Below are 17,365 nucleotides of genomic sequence, written 5' to 3'. Positions count from 1 at the left end.
GATCCTCTAAATAGTACTGCCTCCTTAAAAATATCAAAAACTTACAAATTAGCAAAAAGAAAATGCCATAGAGGGAAAATCTGATGTGATAGAGAAAAATGGGTTTGATATTTGAAATCAGCGCACCCAAATTAGTAAAAAAAAAAGTCTCATATAAAAGTCAGCAAAAATTGTGTTGGATAGTGTTATCAGCAGTTGAAGAGTTATTGTTTTATAAAAACCAATAGAAAGAAGAGCCACAGTACCTGAATTGTTCAAAATATTGGCAATTTTATATGTAAGGCAATATACAGTGGGAAAATTGTGTTTGAATTTGCACTGATGGTGCTCAAGTTATGTCTGGGAGGTTTAACAGTTTACAAGCCCTTGTTTGGGAAAAATCCCCACAATGTATTTGGACACATTGCATGATTCATTGAGAAGCTCTTGCTGCAAAGGAAATGAGTCCTGGTCTAAACATTGTGTTAATAACAGTTATAACCATGGTGAATTATACAAAAACAATGCCCTTAAAAATGTGATTGTTTTCTGAACTTTTCAAACACATGGATGGAGTGGAACATTCAGCATTACTATTTTACTGTGAGACAAGATGGTTATCACAGGGAAAATGTTTACGAATTAAGAGACGACAGCAATATTCTTGGAAGAGGAAAATTACAAAGAAGCAGAGAAGTTTAAAGACCACTTAATTGTGATGAAATTGAGCTACTTGGTGGACATATTCAAGGAACTAAATATATTAAACCTGCAACTCCAAGGAAAAAATACATATATGTTAGAGATGAGTGACAAAGTTAATGATTTTTTTTTGTAAAAAAATAGAGTTATGGAACAAAAAGGTAAATCAACAAAAATTAGAAACGTTTGCAAATGTAGATGAATTTATCAAAACCTACAAGGCAGAAGAGCAACACATCAAAGTTTTATTTGCAACTATTGAAAATCATTTAACAATGTTGATGAAGAATTTTAGAAACTATTTTATAACTGATAACAACATAATGGCAATGTACAAGTGGGTTAGAAACTCATTTCAGATTACCTCTGAAGGTTTCTTAATTGAAGAAGAGGAACAATTTATAGACTTCACGTCAAGCAGCAAAATCAAAAGGCAATTTGCATCTAAATTGCTGTTTGAATTTTGGGCTGTTGTTGATGATGAATTTCTGCACTGAAGTCAAGAGCTTTTCTTGCACTTTTGCCATTCCCAACATCTTATCTTTATGAAATCGAGTTTTGTTTTCTGTAGTGGTTGCCGTAAAAACAAAATATAGATCTCAGTTAAACATGGAAAGAGAACTAAGGGTGTCAATTTTCAATGTATTACCATCGAATGAAAAGCTTTGCTCTTCAACACAGGCCCAAGGAAGCAATTCATTTTTAGATTCATTGTTATTGTTTAGTTTTAATTAGTTGTTCAATATATTTTGCAATATTGATATGTTCTGTAAGCATAACTAGTTTATTCAATACAGTGGATTTTGTTTTTATGTGTTTTTGTGTCAGTAAATAGCTTCATTAAAGTAGTTTTTCAGTTTTTCCTTTGATTTCCACTTTCTTCACTTTCTTCATGTTCCCAAAGGGGGTTGAGAATCACTGGCATAGGGGAATATTAGATTTGTGGAGTTTGCGTACCCTATAAATACAGAGTGGCTTAACACGAACAGGTTTTATTTTGTTTGTGATTTCTTTGGGCCAAGAAGTCACTTTTTTCATTAATTTACTTTTTTTTTCTTTTGAGACATAATGAGGTCTTGATCAATAATTTGGTAAGAAGAATTGTCATATAGGATATCCCGCATTTTTTTGTTGTAATCCTCTTCATTCATGATAACTGTGGCATTACCCTTATCAGCTTTAGTAATCTCATTATTTTGATATTTATATAACCTTTTTCAAGCAGCTATTTCATTCTGTGGTATATTGCTTTTAGGTATGCATTATGCTCTGACTACTGTGCTTCAACTACAACTTTGATGAGATTGTGTGTGGTCGTAAATTTATAGTCTCAGGTACTTACAGAAGGAGAATATAAGAATGATTTCAGTCGTGGATATAACTTTGATGTTACACCTAAACAAGTTCCAAAAATAGAAATTATGATGAACATAGAATGAAGCATCTACAGGTGACTTAAACAGAGCAGTATGGACAAAGATAAATGGCTGCTAGTTTATCGTGGCCAAGCGTAAAGTGATGCTCTTTGGGAAGAGATCAGAAGCTCTATACCATATTTATATAACTGAGCTGCAGGAAACTGATGTGGCCAAGGACTTGGGTGTGATTGTGGACAGGAAGTTGAAGTTTAGAGGGTATATTGCAAAGGTAAACAAAACAGCACATCAAATTATGTGGTTTTTTGGGAACACTCTAACAAGCTGGGATAGAGAGGTTATTGTTCCCCTCTAAAGGATTTGATAAGGCCACATCTAGGCTTCTGTGCACAGATTTGGACTCCCGGATTCTGTGGTGATGAAGAAGTTGTGGAGAGACAAGCAATAATGATTGTGGCAGGTCTGTGGAATGTTCTCTGTGATGGTCTGTAGACTTCAAAAATTAGCTGATAGAAGATAAAGAGGAGACATGATAAAAACATTTAAATTATTAAAGGAGTTTTATAGATTGACACATTTTGACACAATGGAAGTTGTGTAAGAGTGTGGTTAGCAAGGTTGTTAGGACTAAGTTTTTTGCTTGGAGAGTGATGAATGGGTGGAATGGGTTGACAGAAATGATTGTGGGTGCTTCATTAGTGAATGAGTATTAAGAGAAGTATGATAAGTATTGTGTGAATTAATGCTAGTGTATGAATAAGTGGATCTCCCCCAATGAGTCTTCTGACATGGAATCCATGAAGATAGTACCAAGATTTAGGAGAGAGGTATGGTTTAAATGCAATTTTTAAAAAATTTTATTTTTGGGTGTAATACTTGTAAAGAATTCTGTTGATTATATTCATGCTATCACCATACATAAGGATTTTGTTTATTATGTCAAATTATTTTTAGAGCCTTATAAAGCTATATTTTTGATGATATTAATGATGTGATCCCCTTTTTATCTCGGTCCATCCAAAATGAATGTTGATCTCTTTGTAACAGTGAAAGAAATGAGGCTCTCTCCTAACTTAATCATAATGTATGACCTTGTGATTTCATTTATATCCTTCTTCAGAAGGTCTTTATGGGTGGCCATGAGGTTATCACCTCATGGTCACTCTTTCCAGTTAGAGGGAGGTTCACTTAATTCACAACCATATTGGTTGGTGAGATGGATAGCAGAGTGGTTGATGGAGAGATATCACAGAGTAGTTTATTCAGGAGCAGAGTCCAAAAGAATGTGACTAGTGGTGTACTGTAGGGTTCTGTTCTAGCACCGCTACTGTTTAATTTGTACATTAACAATATAGGAAAGGATCTGAAAGGAACTGTTCAGTTATTTGCTGACAATGCAAAGTTGGGTAGAGCAATAGTTAATACAGATGATGTCAAAATTTTGTAGGATGATTTTGATAGATTGGCAGACTGGGCAAAGGAGAATGGATGTCAGTTTAATATGGCCAAGTGCAAGGTTATGCATTTTGGGGTGAGAAGATTGCTAGCTATATACCACATTGGTTGAACTGTACTCCAGGAAAGTGACGAAACCGAAGACTTGGGAGGGTTAATGGATAGGGAGTTAAAGTTTAGGGTCACATAGCAAAGGTGGCTAAAGCAGCTCATCAGAATTTTTGGTTACTGAAAAATACTTTAACAAACAGAGACAAGCAGGTTATTGTTCCTCTTTATTGAGCCTTGATAAGACCCCCATATTGACTACTTGGCATTCAGATCTGGGCACAAGGGTTTATTGGTGATGATGATGATGATGAAGAGGAGGTGGAGAAGATCAAGAGGTGAGTGACCAAGATGGTAACTGGTCTATGGAATGAACCTTACAAGAACAGGTTGAAGATTTGTGGGTTACAGAAGCTGGTTGATAGACAAAAAAGGGGGGATATGATTGAGACATATAAATTACTATTTTTTTTTTTCAAAGATTAATTCAGAGGAAATTTTTCAGAACAGGTCTGATGCTGGCAGAACTAGGGGGTTATCCATGGAAACTGAGTAAGAGTGTAGTTAGCAAGGGTGTTATAACTAGATTTTTGCTTGGAGAATAGTGAATGAGTGGAATAGGTTGCCAGAGTCTGTTGTGGGTGCCATGACTGTGAATGAGTTCAAAGCAAAGTATGATAGATATTGCCCAAATGTTGGATAGTTCTTGACATGATGTTTAGGGCTTCCCTTGATGAGTCTAAGGACTCCTTGGAGTAGCTTGCAATAATAATAATATTCTTTGATATAATATCTGATATACACTTCTCAAAACAATTAGGGGATATTTTAATTTCTGTTGGATAATTATAAATTTCTGCAAATAATTATAACTATTGGGTACTTTATACATGAATAAATATTTCTTACTTATGGATAGTGTGTAATGGATGAGATATTGTTTAAATAATCAATATTTATTACAAATTTAACAAATTATACATTTTAGCATGAAATAATTTTAACAAGAATAACAACAAGAATAGCCAAAAACGCTTTTGTTAATTTTTAATAGGGTGTATGGTCTCCATTAACAGCCAAAACAGTGGTACATCTTGATTGCATGGACTGGATAAGATGATCAAACAGTTCTTGTGGAATATTTCCCCACTCTTCTGTGAGAGCAATTTTGAACTCTTGAAGCGATCGTGGTGGCACCAGTCGAGCAGAAACGCGCCTACCTAAAGCATCTCAGGCATGTTTGATTGGATTACAATCTGGTGAACAGGCAGGCAAGTCCATTTGTTCAATACCTTCTTCCTCGAACCACAGTTGTACCAAATTTGCATGGTGTGGACGAGCATTGTCAACACCATAAAAATGAATTCTTGGCCAATTGCAGCAGCATATGGACAAACTATAGGTTCCAAAATCTCATTGTGATACCTTTGGGCTGTTAAGGAACTGATAAAAATTTCTGATAAAATAGAAATCAGTATGGCCACCTATACTTATTCCAGCCCATACCATCAAACTCCCACCTTGATGTTGGGGTCTTTCACGAACAAACTGTGAATTATTTCTTGTTCCCACTTTCACACGATATCAAGATACGTCGGTTATCTGGTTGCAGACTGAGCCTGGACTCATCACTAAAAAGTACACGAGCCCAATCCTCATTTGTCCAGTTGTTCTGTTTCTGTGCCCAAATTCTTTGGGCTCTTTTGTGATTTACAGTAAGTCAAATGCAAACCATTGGTCTCTTTGAGCATATAAACCTATGGCATGAAGACAATTTCGAACATTTCCCGTCTCTCTAGAATGCGATTCCAAAGTCATGAAATTACACTTTGAGGTGCACGACACACTTGAGCGACAGCTTGCTTTGTCCAGCTTCTAATCGACCAATGGCTCTCCAAGCCATGGATCCACGATATCATGTTGCTCTGCCATTTTTAACAAAATAATGGGTGGTAGGTGACACAAGTTTATAATTGAAGTGATAATTATGCACTGTGGAAGTGAGTGCAACAAGCCACACTTTTATATCCCCCCCCCACATGCTAATATGGCTAAGAGATGTTTAGGCAAGTCTTAACATGATTTTGTGTGCAGTTGCATGTTCTACACTGTTGTATATTACGAATATTTTAAAATAAATGTGTTATATTTGTAAATTATTTTTATAACTTTATAATTTACAAGAAAACCAAAATATCCCCTAATTGTTTTGAGCAGTATACATCTAATTATATCAGATGTATATCAGATACATCTCAGAATCAAATCAGAGATAATTTCCTTGGTCAGTTGTTATTCAGTCTTGATGTTAATGACATTGAAAATGATTTTACAAGAGACATACTGCATGCAAGAGACATACATACTGCTTTTACAAGAGACACACTGCTGTTTGCTGTTGATGCAAAATAGGCAGAGTCACAAATGCGACTGACGTGTGGCACTTGCAGAATGATATGAACAGGCTGTAATTGTGGGCTTGTGAAAATGATTGACAGTTCATTGTTAGTAAATGTAAAATTATGAATATCTCATCACACCAAATTATTGTAAAATTTGGTGTGATGTGATATTCAATGGCATATTATATTGGTAGAATTGATCAGACTAGTGATCTTGGAGTTTTAGTAGATAGAAAGTTGAAGTTCAAAGGCCATATAACAAAAAATTAAAAATACAACTTTGAGGATAGTTGCAGTGCTGAAATGAACATTGATTTAAAAAACGTTTAATTTTCTTGACCAAAAAGTTCTGGAAATACTTTTAATGGGATTATAATGATCAAGTGTATATAATAAACAACTAAGTTATACCAACTAGTTTCACCAACTAAGGCTGTTGGCATCTTCAGGGTACATAACTGATGTAAGGCACTAAAAAGTAAAAAACTGTTACAAACTATAATCAACCGATTCCAATTATATTAAACAAAGAACAGAGCGCGTACAATACATTCATAGAGCGTGGATGATATCACTTGTTGTTATTTAGGAACGTTCTATAGTTGGCACTTTCAGTTCTGGCGAGTTGAAGGATCTGATAAGGGTCTTCCAGATCACGAGCAAGATTAGTCCTTGGTTTTCCTGTTAAGGTTTTATATACAGCGGGCAACTGTTGTGGCTTCTTTAAAAATTCGGGAGTGGAAGTCCTCCTCCATGTAAGGAATTGTGCTTCTATCCCACTCTATGGTATGGTTCTTTCTTGAGAAATGAAAAGCTAACCCCGATTTTTCTTCTCTGTTATTATTGACGTCACCTATGTGTTCTTTTTGTCTAATTTCAAGGCTCCTTGAAGTTTGGCTGATGTAATTCAAGCCGCTCGAGCAGGGTATGTTATAAACTCCAGCATATTTGGAGAAAGGATGGCTATCTTTTGGAGATCTTAAGAATTGTCTAATTGTTTCTGTGGGTTTAAAGGCCACTCTTATTTTATGTGGTCTAAGGAGTCTAGCAATCTTATTGGAAACTGTCCCAAAGTATGGAATGATGATGGTAGAAATATAACGTACATCATCTTGTTGTCTTTGTCGGGGTTCAGAGAAAAGTATCTTGTGGATGAGTCTTCAAGGAAATCCATTCATGGTAAGGTTGGTGGATATCAAGGATAGTTCTTCCTGGAGGTCTTGTTGATCTGTTGTAAGGAGAGAGGCACGGTTCTTCAACATGTGTACAATACTAAGTTTCTGAGAAATGTGGTGGCAGGAAGTGAAATGTAAATAATGTTCTGTATTGGTAGGTTTGTGGTAAACTGAGAGGTTGATACCACCATTCGGAAGCTTCTTAATTAAAGTGTCCAGAAATGATAATTGGTTATCTTTTTCAAGTTCTAGAGTGAATTTGATTGTGTGGTGTAGAGAGTTGATTTTGTTCAGAAAGTCGAATAGGTCCTTTTTTGTGTGGTTCCAAACAATAAAGATATAATCCATGTATCTCCACCATACTGTGGGTTTAGGGTCTGTTTGAGTTAAGATTTTACTTTCAAAATCCTCCATAAAGAGCTCAGCACAAGATGGATCTCTGTTCCGTCATTGTTTAACATCAAACTTTCTTATGGAATAAAACCATATATCAACAATTGACTGGCCTTGCAATGGGCAGCCCCCTCTCTCCATCTTGTTCTGATCTCTTTATGGTATAACTTAGTTGTTTTTATGGTATAGTTGGTATAACTTAGTTGTTTATTATATACACTTGATCATTATAATCCCATTAAAAGTATTTCCACGAACATTGATTTGTAAGGATACGGAATCATTTTGCCTCACCTGAACTCTTCTGTACAGATCGATCTCCTAGTTTCAGAGGTGATGCAAATGCAGTGGAGGAGATGCAAAGCAGTGTGTTAAAGAAGATATCGTGGAGCTATAGAATATAGAGGTGTCGACTGCAGGCAAGAGAAAGGGGAGTATGATAGAGATCCACCATCTTCTGGAAAGATCATATAGGATACTGATAGTTGAAATTCTTCATTTTATGGTGGTTGGGGTGAGGACAAAAAAAAGACATTCATGGAAGTTGAAAATAAATGTAGTCAAGAGAGGCGTGAGAGTTCAGTTTTTCTCTTATTTTCTCTAGTGTTTTTTTTTTCTTGTCTCTTTTTCGCTAGTGATGTGTGATTGAAATGTTAAGCCATTCCAATCAAGCACAAGCATTATTTACACTATCTGCATTCACCAGAAGTGACTGCAGGTAGCGTAAATGAATTCAAGAAAAGGTGTGAAAGCTGGTGTTGGTGATATATGGTCTCCCTTGATGAGTCCCTGCCACTGGAATTCTCTGGTAATAATAATAATAACACTGATAATAATAATAATAACACTGATAATAATAATAATAATTGCATTACAGGTACCAAAATTCAGTGATGGTAAAGTAAAAACAATATATGATTTTTTAAGTAATTTTTCACTAGTAATTTTTTTATCTTTATTATTTATATGTAATTTGTTATTATAATCTCTGTTGAAATGTTATTATATTTTGTGTGCAGGAAACATTTTTTCAAGACATTGACATTCTACAAAATCATGGCATTGTGAGTAAAAGCCTATTTTCTTTATAAATTTAATTTATTTTAAACAAGTGTTATTGTTGTTGCTGTTATTATTATGTATATATTTATATATTATTATGTATATTATTATATATATATTATTATTATAATGTCCAAAGACTCATTCCCTGATGCCACACTAATTATTATTCACATGGTACCTACCACAGAACTCTAACTCATAACTCACTTTGACAATCCATACCAATAATTCATTACTGTTTAAAAAGAAATGTATCCTCACACCCTTGTTAACTACACTCTTGCAAGGTGATCACATGTATTTGTAAATTTCTTCAGAATTTTCTCTATGAAAGCCCTTTAGTACCTTCTACATTTTTATCATATCCCTTGTTTTTACTTTCAACTAAATTTTCTGACTATAAACTTTCAACCTTTCCTCATAGGGAACACTGCACAAACCATTACCATTTTGGTCCAGATGTAGTTGTAGCAAAGCCTTATGGAGAGAAGCAAATGGGCCAGTTTCATTATCTCCTTCTCCTCTCCATTATCACTGGAATCTGTCTTTTGCATTCTGCTCAGCCATATACTATTTGATCCATACATACTTTTATTCAGGTAAACAGAGGAGATGAGAGATCTAGGAGTAATGGTGGACAAGGACTTGAAATTCAGGGGCACATTGCACAAGTTGTGGAGATGTTACATCAGATAATGGCAAAGATGTGGAGGACCCTGACATGCAGAAATAATGAGATTATGATACCATTGTATAAGGCCTTGATCAAGCCTCATACAGATTATTGTGCACAGATTTGGTCACCTGGTTTTCATGGTGATGAGGATATGTTGGAAAGGATCCAGAGAAGATTCACAAAGGTGGTCAGTGGTCTTTGGAATATCCTCCCCACTTCCTCCTATTCACAGAGCCTTGTGAATAGGAGGAAGTGGGGAGGATATGATTGAGACATATAAGCTAGTCAGGGGTTGTTATCATTTTGACATGGAGGAGAATTTTCTAGGGGGGGGGAGGAGGTAGGACAAGGTCATTGCTAGATCATATTACAACCTGTATAAGGAAGGTGTGAACAGAGGAGTAGGTTCTTTGCATGGAGAATGGTTGGTGAGTGGAATGCATTGCCTGAGTGTGTTGTGAGTGTAGATACATTGAATTAGTTTAAGGCACAGTTGGATGAGCATTGTGTGCAATAGTGTGTATCTCCATGATGAGTCTCTGACTCCATGGAAGTCAAATGTTAATAATAATAATAATATTCATCCTCATTTCTTTTAGTTAATGTAATGGAGTTCCATGGTATCATGTCAAATGCTTTTGCAGATCCAGCAATATCATAGCTTAGCCATTTTCTTTATTATTATTATTACCATCTGACTTCCATTCAGTCAGAGACACATTGTGGAAGGCACACACTATTGCACACAGTGCTCATCCAACCATGCTTTGAACTGATTCAGTGTGTCTACATTCACAACACACTCAGGCAATGCATTCCACTCACCAGCCATCCTCCACGTACAGAACCTACTCCTCACTCCTCTGCTCACACCCTCCTTATACAGTTTCCAGTGGTGGCCTCTTTTCCCACTCCTCCTCTCCCATTCTATGAAAAACTCTTCCATGTCAACCTGATAACAACCGCTGACTAATTTATGTCTCAGTCTCCTCCTCTTATTCATATCTCCAAGGCATTGCAATTTACATTCTTTCAATCTGTCTTCATACTCCACATTCCAATGACCACCTTTGTGAGTCTTCTCTGGGCTCTTTCTACATATCCTCATCATACGAAAACCCAGTGACCAAATCTGTGCACAATATGCACACTTCATGGAACTTGACTGTTATTTTGCTGTAAAAAATGAGTAAACTGCTCCTTTCATAAAGTTGTTCTATCTTCCACAGAATATAATTTTCCTGTCCACCATTCTTGAATTCTGCATTTTATCAACCTTTCTAATAATTTTTTTACCTGAAATATTGAATACTGTAATTTTGCTACCTCTATCTTGAAACCCTTTATGCAATAAAGTTTTGAAATCCTTTATGTAATGGAACCATAATCTCCCACCAATCTATATCACTGTAATATTTACATCTGGAGCATATATCTTTACAAAAATCTTTCAGTAATTCAACTATTTCATCTCCATCTGTCATCTTCCTACCATCAATATTTATTAAAGTTATTCTACTGTAACTTGCTTTGTAGCAAAATATATTGGAATTTCATTTGGGCTTCTTTGCTAGTTTCATTTTATAATCTGATTTTTCCTTTCTTACCAGTATAGCTAGCTGTCTTTTTCCTCATAGATCATTAGCTTGCCAGTTTCTGTTCTATTTATATTCCTTTCACAAGATTTTCTTTCTTTCTTTTTTTTCTTCTTGCAGCTCCTGCTTAATGATACTACTCATCCATTTTATTCTTACCTGATTTATCCTTCTACCCTGGGTACATAGCCAGATGCTGCCTTTCTCAAATATCCCTGGAATATTTCTCAAGTATTGCTAACCTATGCTTCCTTTACAGTTTTTGATGCCATATCACATTACTCCAACAGTCTCCTAATCTAACTCTTTAGTTCTGCATACACCCTTAACTGAAAATTCCACATGTTTAGTCATCTCCCAGATCAAGACTGCACAATCACTCTTCCCCAGTAAGAGTCATGGTCTACTTTGGTTATAGACAAATCATCTTATGCCATCACAATCTAGCCCTCTCAAAATCTGGTTCTTTCCATTGCATATTGTTTCATGTGATCAAGTAGGTGTATAAATTCCATTTCTGCCCTCATATGTCCTTTCCTTGTTTCCAGTCTGTTCCCATAGTTGAACTTCTTCCCTTCATAATAATTATTTGCCATACATTCATCGAACTGATTTGCTGATGCATTTTTCCTACAGCTTCCGTTTCACTCACTGCCCTATTGCAGTAACTGATTATATACAGTTGACCCTTGAACTACACAGGTTTGAATTGCGTTGGTCGACTTATACATGGATTTTTTTGCAATAACTATACCATAACTTTTTTTGAGATTTGTGACAATTTGAAAAAAATCACAGATGAACCATGTAGCCTAGAAATATCAAACAAATTAAGAAACAGTTAAGTATGTCATGAATTCATAAAATATATACAGTGGTATCTCACTATTCTGAACCTCTTTAGCCCGAACCTTCCGGTAATCCAAACTGCGGTTTGAAAGAAAAAAAGTTTTATTTATTGCATATTATTCATTATTTTGTGTACTATTATTTTTATTTTATAATTATTATTTTAACTATGTATTATTTATTTTATTATTATTACAGTACAGTATAACTACGGCGATACACAAAAAGTGGAAATTCAAAACGTGAATAATTTGGTTAAAAATATAGATCCAAATGTTGAAATTTCACATACAGATGTTACGGAATGGATTACGGGTAGTACCAAAAGTGAATTCGAAATCAAATCAGATGCTGAAATTATAAATATGACGCTACAGAATGAATTAGAAGATGATAATGACAATAAAGATCTCAAAGAAAAAAAAGTAAAACACGAAGAAGCAGTTGACAGTTTTAATACATGTATAGAATGGGCTAAGCAGAATGATACGCCATTTCATAAAATTTTAATGCTAATGCAGCTCCTCCGAGAAGCATTCGAAAAAAGTTTAGCTTCCAAGAAGCAAAAGAAAATCAGTGACTTTTTTTACAAGGAAATAAAAACTTTTTTGTGTTATTTTGTTTTTTTTATGTTGTGTACAAGAAAGTGATATTTTTTATGCAAATTAAGTTATGTACTGAACTATGCAATTTTATTAAATCAAAATCCTCAACAATACAGGTACATACAAGATAAAATTTTTACTAAAATAAATTTGTGTACTGTATTTTTTTTAAGTTTTACATTACAGCACGGTAGCTTTTTTTTCTATCAGTTACTTCACTTATTTACAGAATTAAATTGATGTACCATTAGAATCTGATTATTTTGGTCTTAGATACTAGTTGTTATTGTATCTCAGGGGGAAATTCGCTAATCTGAACTTTTCCCTAATCCGAACGAGCACAGTTTTTGTTAGTTTGGATTAGCAAGGCACCACTGTATATAGATAAGAGTGTATTTTATCATTTACTACCATAAGATATACACAAATCTATTATAAAATGTTAAGATTTATCAAAACTTACACACACAAACACTTACAGACCGTACATTCTGCAAACCATCTTTTGCAGTCTAGAAAAATGTAAACAAACCTAAACATTTTTTTTTTTAATAAAAAAAATAAAAAATTTTATTTAATTTTTAAATAAAAACCTAAAAATGCAGTATTAACACTGCATAAAATTAAGTTATTAATTAATTACTTAACTTTATTTAATTAATTAGCATAAAATAAAAAATTTATAATGATTCATTCATTAGTGTATAGGCTAGGCTACCATGAAGTAATCATATCATTATCAGTACACGAATCGTTATACCTGTAAATAAATATAAATTTCTTTTTCACATTATCTTTTCATTTTTGATGTCTAGTGTTAGTAATATGTAAAGCATTTACAGTCTTTTGTATCATATAAGAAATATTGATGTAGGTACTGACAGACAGACAGATGATTCATATTGTAAACAGATGTTGTAAACTTACAGTATTGATAAATATAGTATAGTACAGTAAATGTATTTTCTTTTCCTTATGATTTTCTTAATAACATTTTCTTTTCTCTCACTTACTTTATTGTAAGAATATGATATATAATACATATAACATACAAAATATGTGTTAATCAACTTTTTATGTTATTGGTAAGGCTTCCAATCATCAGTAGGCTATTAGTAGATAAGTTTTTTTGGGGAGTCAAAAGTTATACGTGGATTTTTGAACAACGCGTGGAGTCAGTCCCCCTAACCTCCTATTGTTCAAGGGTCAACTGTATTTTGCCCTCTCATCTATCTCACACCAGATATCCTCAGATTCTCTGTTCCCATGCCTTTATGCTGAACTTTTACCCTTGTTGGTTGTTTTTCTTCTGCTGTTATCAACAGTACACTTTCCTCGCATCCTGTTCTGTCTCTATCCTCCCTGAAAATACAGTGCCCTTTACATTCTGTCCCTGAAACCACATCACTCTTTGTCAGTCATGTATAACTAATTATTGAATATATTTTCTTATTTTCAGAATGTTGCAGATATTAAGAAGCTCAAGTTAGCTGGAATCTGTACAGTAAAGGTCAGTAATTTTCCCCCCCTTTAATTTTAGCTTTGCGGAACACAGGGTACACTATTTGAATAAAGAAAAAGTCAATTCCATAACCTTCTTTAAATGTAATGAAAGAAACAATCCAAATGAACTGGCAAATTAGAATTTGTGTCAAACTCAAATTTACCAGTTAATTTGGATTGTTTAATTTATATGGTAGTTGTACTGGGAGAGGCTTAAATGGAGACATGTAGTTCTTTGCAAATGATGCAGAGTTGCAGAGAGCTATGAAGATCACCTGTTGTGGTTCTACAAGAGAAGTCTGTTCATCTGCCTACCTGTAGGAATTTTGGAATGCAGGTCAGAATGCTGTGTACACTAGTTTGTAAAGAAGTCAATGGACACACCCATGGGCAAGGTGCATTGTGCCATGTAAGAGTCATGTTTTTGTAGCTAGTATAAATTAGAGGAATAAGATACTCTCAAATGACTGTAGGGTGCTACGAAGGATACTATGTAACAACCGTCATTCGTTGGCCTGCATGTTGAATGCAGAGTTAAGGGCATTGACTGGAACATGAATCTGCATAAACACACGCATAATCGAGGTTTACAACATGGGTTTCCATGGTAGGACCACAAGCCTCAAATTACCCAAACCAATATGCAAAATCATCTTTGGTGATGCAAAGATCATGTACAGTGGGATGTGAAAGCTTGGAAAGCTATGTTATGGAGTGACAAATCATACTACACCCTCTACCAAGCAGATGGACATGGATGCAGCAGGTGCCCAGTTAACATCTCTTACCAGAGTGTGTAATTCCAATTATTAAATTCGGAGATGGTGGTGTGATGGTATGGACCTGTTTTTCCTGCTTTGGCCTCAGAACTCTGTTTGTGGTAAATTGAACGTTGAAACTCGGAGAAGTATCTGAACATTCTGGATAATGCAATGCTTTCTACTTTGTGATAGAAACTGCAGAACTGACTATTGTAACGTTGAAACTCGGAGAGGTATCTGAACATTCTGGATAATGCAATGCTTTCTACTTTGTGATAGAAACTGCAGAACTGACTATTGTAACGTTGAAACTCGGAGAGGTATCTGAACATTCTGGATAATGCAATGCTTTCTACTTTGTGGTATTTCTGAAGAACTGACCATTGTCTCTTTTAGCAAGACTGTGCACTTGTCATAAGGCTGTTGCTGTAACTGCCTTGTTTCTGTACATGAATGTAACCACACTTGCATGGCCTCTGCACAGCCCTGATCTCACTCCTGTTGAACATATGAGGAATGAACTGGAGCATCGAGTGAGGTCAAGGGACATCTGCTTCACAACAGTCCAGGACCTCATTACATGCCTATAGGAAGAATGGTCCAAAATTTCCATTCATCACTATCAGATACTTGTGGAAAGTATACCCAGTAGGATTGCTGCAGTCATCAAAGCGAAAGAGGGTACAACATCTAATTAAGGTGGGCACTGTGGCTGCTTGTCCATTGACTGCTTTCTAAGCAGTGTATATAAAATTGGTAGTGATATCTCAAAGGAAGTGCAGGATATAAAGGAACTTGGGAGGTGATGGTAGATAGATAAAGCTGAATTTAGGGCTGCAATGCTAGAATTTTGAGCCAAGACAGCCCAATTTAGCTCATTGGGGGGGGGGGGCATCTTTAGAACTCTTGACCAACTTCAGTTGATTTCTTCAGCTATATTTGTTTAGTGTTAGTACCTGTGTGCACATATCAGTATTCTTTTGTTCCCTGAAGATGATAATGCAACATTACTGAAATATAGGAAGTATTTATTAAAGTTATTAAATCACTACACCCAATTTATAAACAATTATAATCAAATTGAAATAAAACAAGTAATATGTCAAGAAACAAATGAAGAGCCAATACAATTAAATAATCTAAAGAAAATATTGGAAAAAACTAAAAAATAGAAAAGCTACAGGAGAAGATGGAATAAATTCAGAACTATACAAATACAACTGTAAATCATTTCAATTACGATTAATTAAATTTCTGAACAGAATATGGAAAGAAGGAAATATCGCACAAGAATGGAAGACAGCAATAGTCATAAACATATTGTTAAGTCGGAGGACTTAACATTGTTATCACTCTATTGAGAAATATAATGATTCATCAGAATAAAGAAGCACTTTATAGAATTCTTAATTTGGTTTTTATCTTAATTTAGTATTGTGAAATTTTATTGTGTTATTATTATATAGTTACTTAGTCTGAATTGATATGTAAATAGCTGACCATTTGCTGGGTAAGAAATAATCTAAATGTGAAATGGCCGACTCCTGAGACACGTGGTGAATGTTCTAGTATATCTGTTATGTAGCATGGTGCTCCCCCCCCCTCCACCGTAACGCTATGAGATTACGAATGGATTCCGTGAGCGGTGCTAAGTGCCGCGTGACGTAGTGAAAGCATGACGTACACATCGATGATGAAAGAGAGAAACGACGCGGTGTTTAAAAGCAGATGTAACACTGCGATCCTGGCTTTTTAGACATTTTCCTGCTGCTGTATTCCTATGCCACGGAAGTCCGGCTGGTTCAGGTTTGCGTTTCCTTTCACACAAGTGTTTGATTTTCTGTTGTTATTATTTCCTTTGTTAATAATTTACTAACTTGCTGGCTCTAGTGGAGACACTTTTCTCCCCACTAGAGCGGGATTATTAGCCTTTCAGGCTCATTTACTAACTTACTACCACTCTAAGTCGGTTGACTTAGAGTCTACTTCTTTTCCCTTTTTTTTTTTTAACGCAGAGTTATTATGAGTAAATTCATTCAAGTCCCCCCCCCCCCCCCAGGACGAGAACACTGGGTATTGAAGTGCCAGGTTTGGAGGAGCCTAGAGTCTTGACAAAGATCCTTAAAGAGACCATAGGAATGCAGAACATCTACTCCTTCACCCCACACGGAGGAGGGAAATACCTCGTAGTAGTTAAAAATGTCAATTCGAGAGACAAACTTTTGGAGGGTTTCTCTGTACAAGGGAACCATATAACACCAGTCATGGTAGGGAGCCAAGTGAGGACGCTTAGAATAGACAGGTTCCCTATGGAGTACATCCAAGCCAGCAATGACCTGCTGGTACAAGCCTTTGCTAAGTGGGGAAAGGTGACTAACGTTAGGCGGAGCATTTTGAAGGAAGATCCCACTTGGTTCTCCAAGGAAGTAACCTTCACAATGGACATGAAGTTACCCATGCCCAACTTAGTGAACATCGGTATGGCACAGGTCATGGTCTACTACCCCGGAGTTCAGAGGCAATGTCTGCGTTGTGGCTCACTTGAACATCTGGGCAGAGAACGCCCCCTGAGCCAATTGCTTTAATTGTGTCAGCATAGGGCACATAGCCAGCCAGTTCCCTAACCCCTGCCAAAAATGTAACAACGCCGAACACCGGGTTACCAGCTGCCCATTAAGAATATTTGCAGAAAGAGCAAGGACACCCATTGAATCACTGACACAATCCCCTACCATGACCAAAGAACAAGGTGACTTCCCACAACTCCCCAATTCCACCGGG

General features: G+C 35.7%; 1 protein-coding gene across 1 annotated transcript in view; it reads left to right on the top strand.

The window, feature by feature from the left end:
- Positions 1-17,365, top strand: part of LOC150103052 (meiotic recombination protein DMC1 homolog) — a 320,619-nt gene that overhangs the window by 28,621 nt on the left and 274,633 nt on the right. Inside the window, exons 3-4 of the mRNA XM_090397700.1 lie at positions 8,550-8,594; positions 13,780-13,830. Coding sequence (XP_090253826.1) covers positions 8,550-8,594; positions 13,780-13,830 — 96 coding nt within the window. The remainder of the gene's footprint in view (positions 1-8,549; positions 8,595-13,779; positions 13,831-17,365) is intronic.

Source organism: Typopeltis vanoorti, chromosome 9 (genome assembly GCF_054136105.1).
Source record: "Typopeltis vanoorti isolate ZY-2024b chromosome 9, IOZ_Tvanoo_1.0, whole genome shotgun sequence".
NCBI lineage: Eukaryota > Metazoa > Arthropoda > Arachnida > Uropygi > Thelyphonidae > Typopeltis > Typopeltis vanoorti.
Note: the sequence above shows the minus strand (reverse complement) of the source record. Positions and strands in the feature narration are given on the sequence as shown.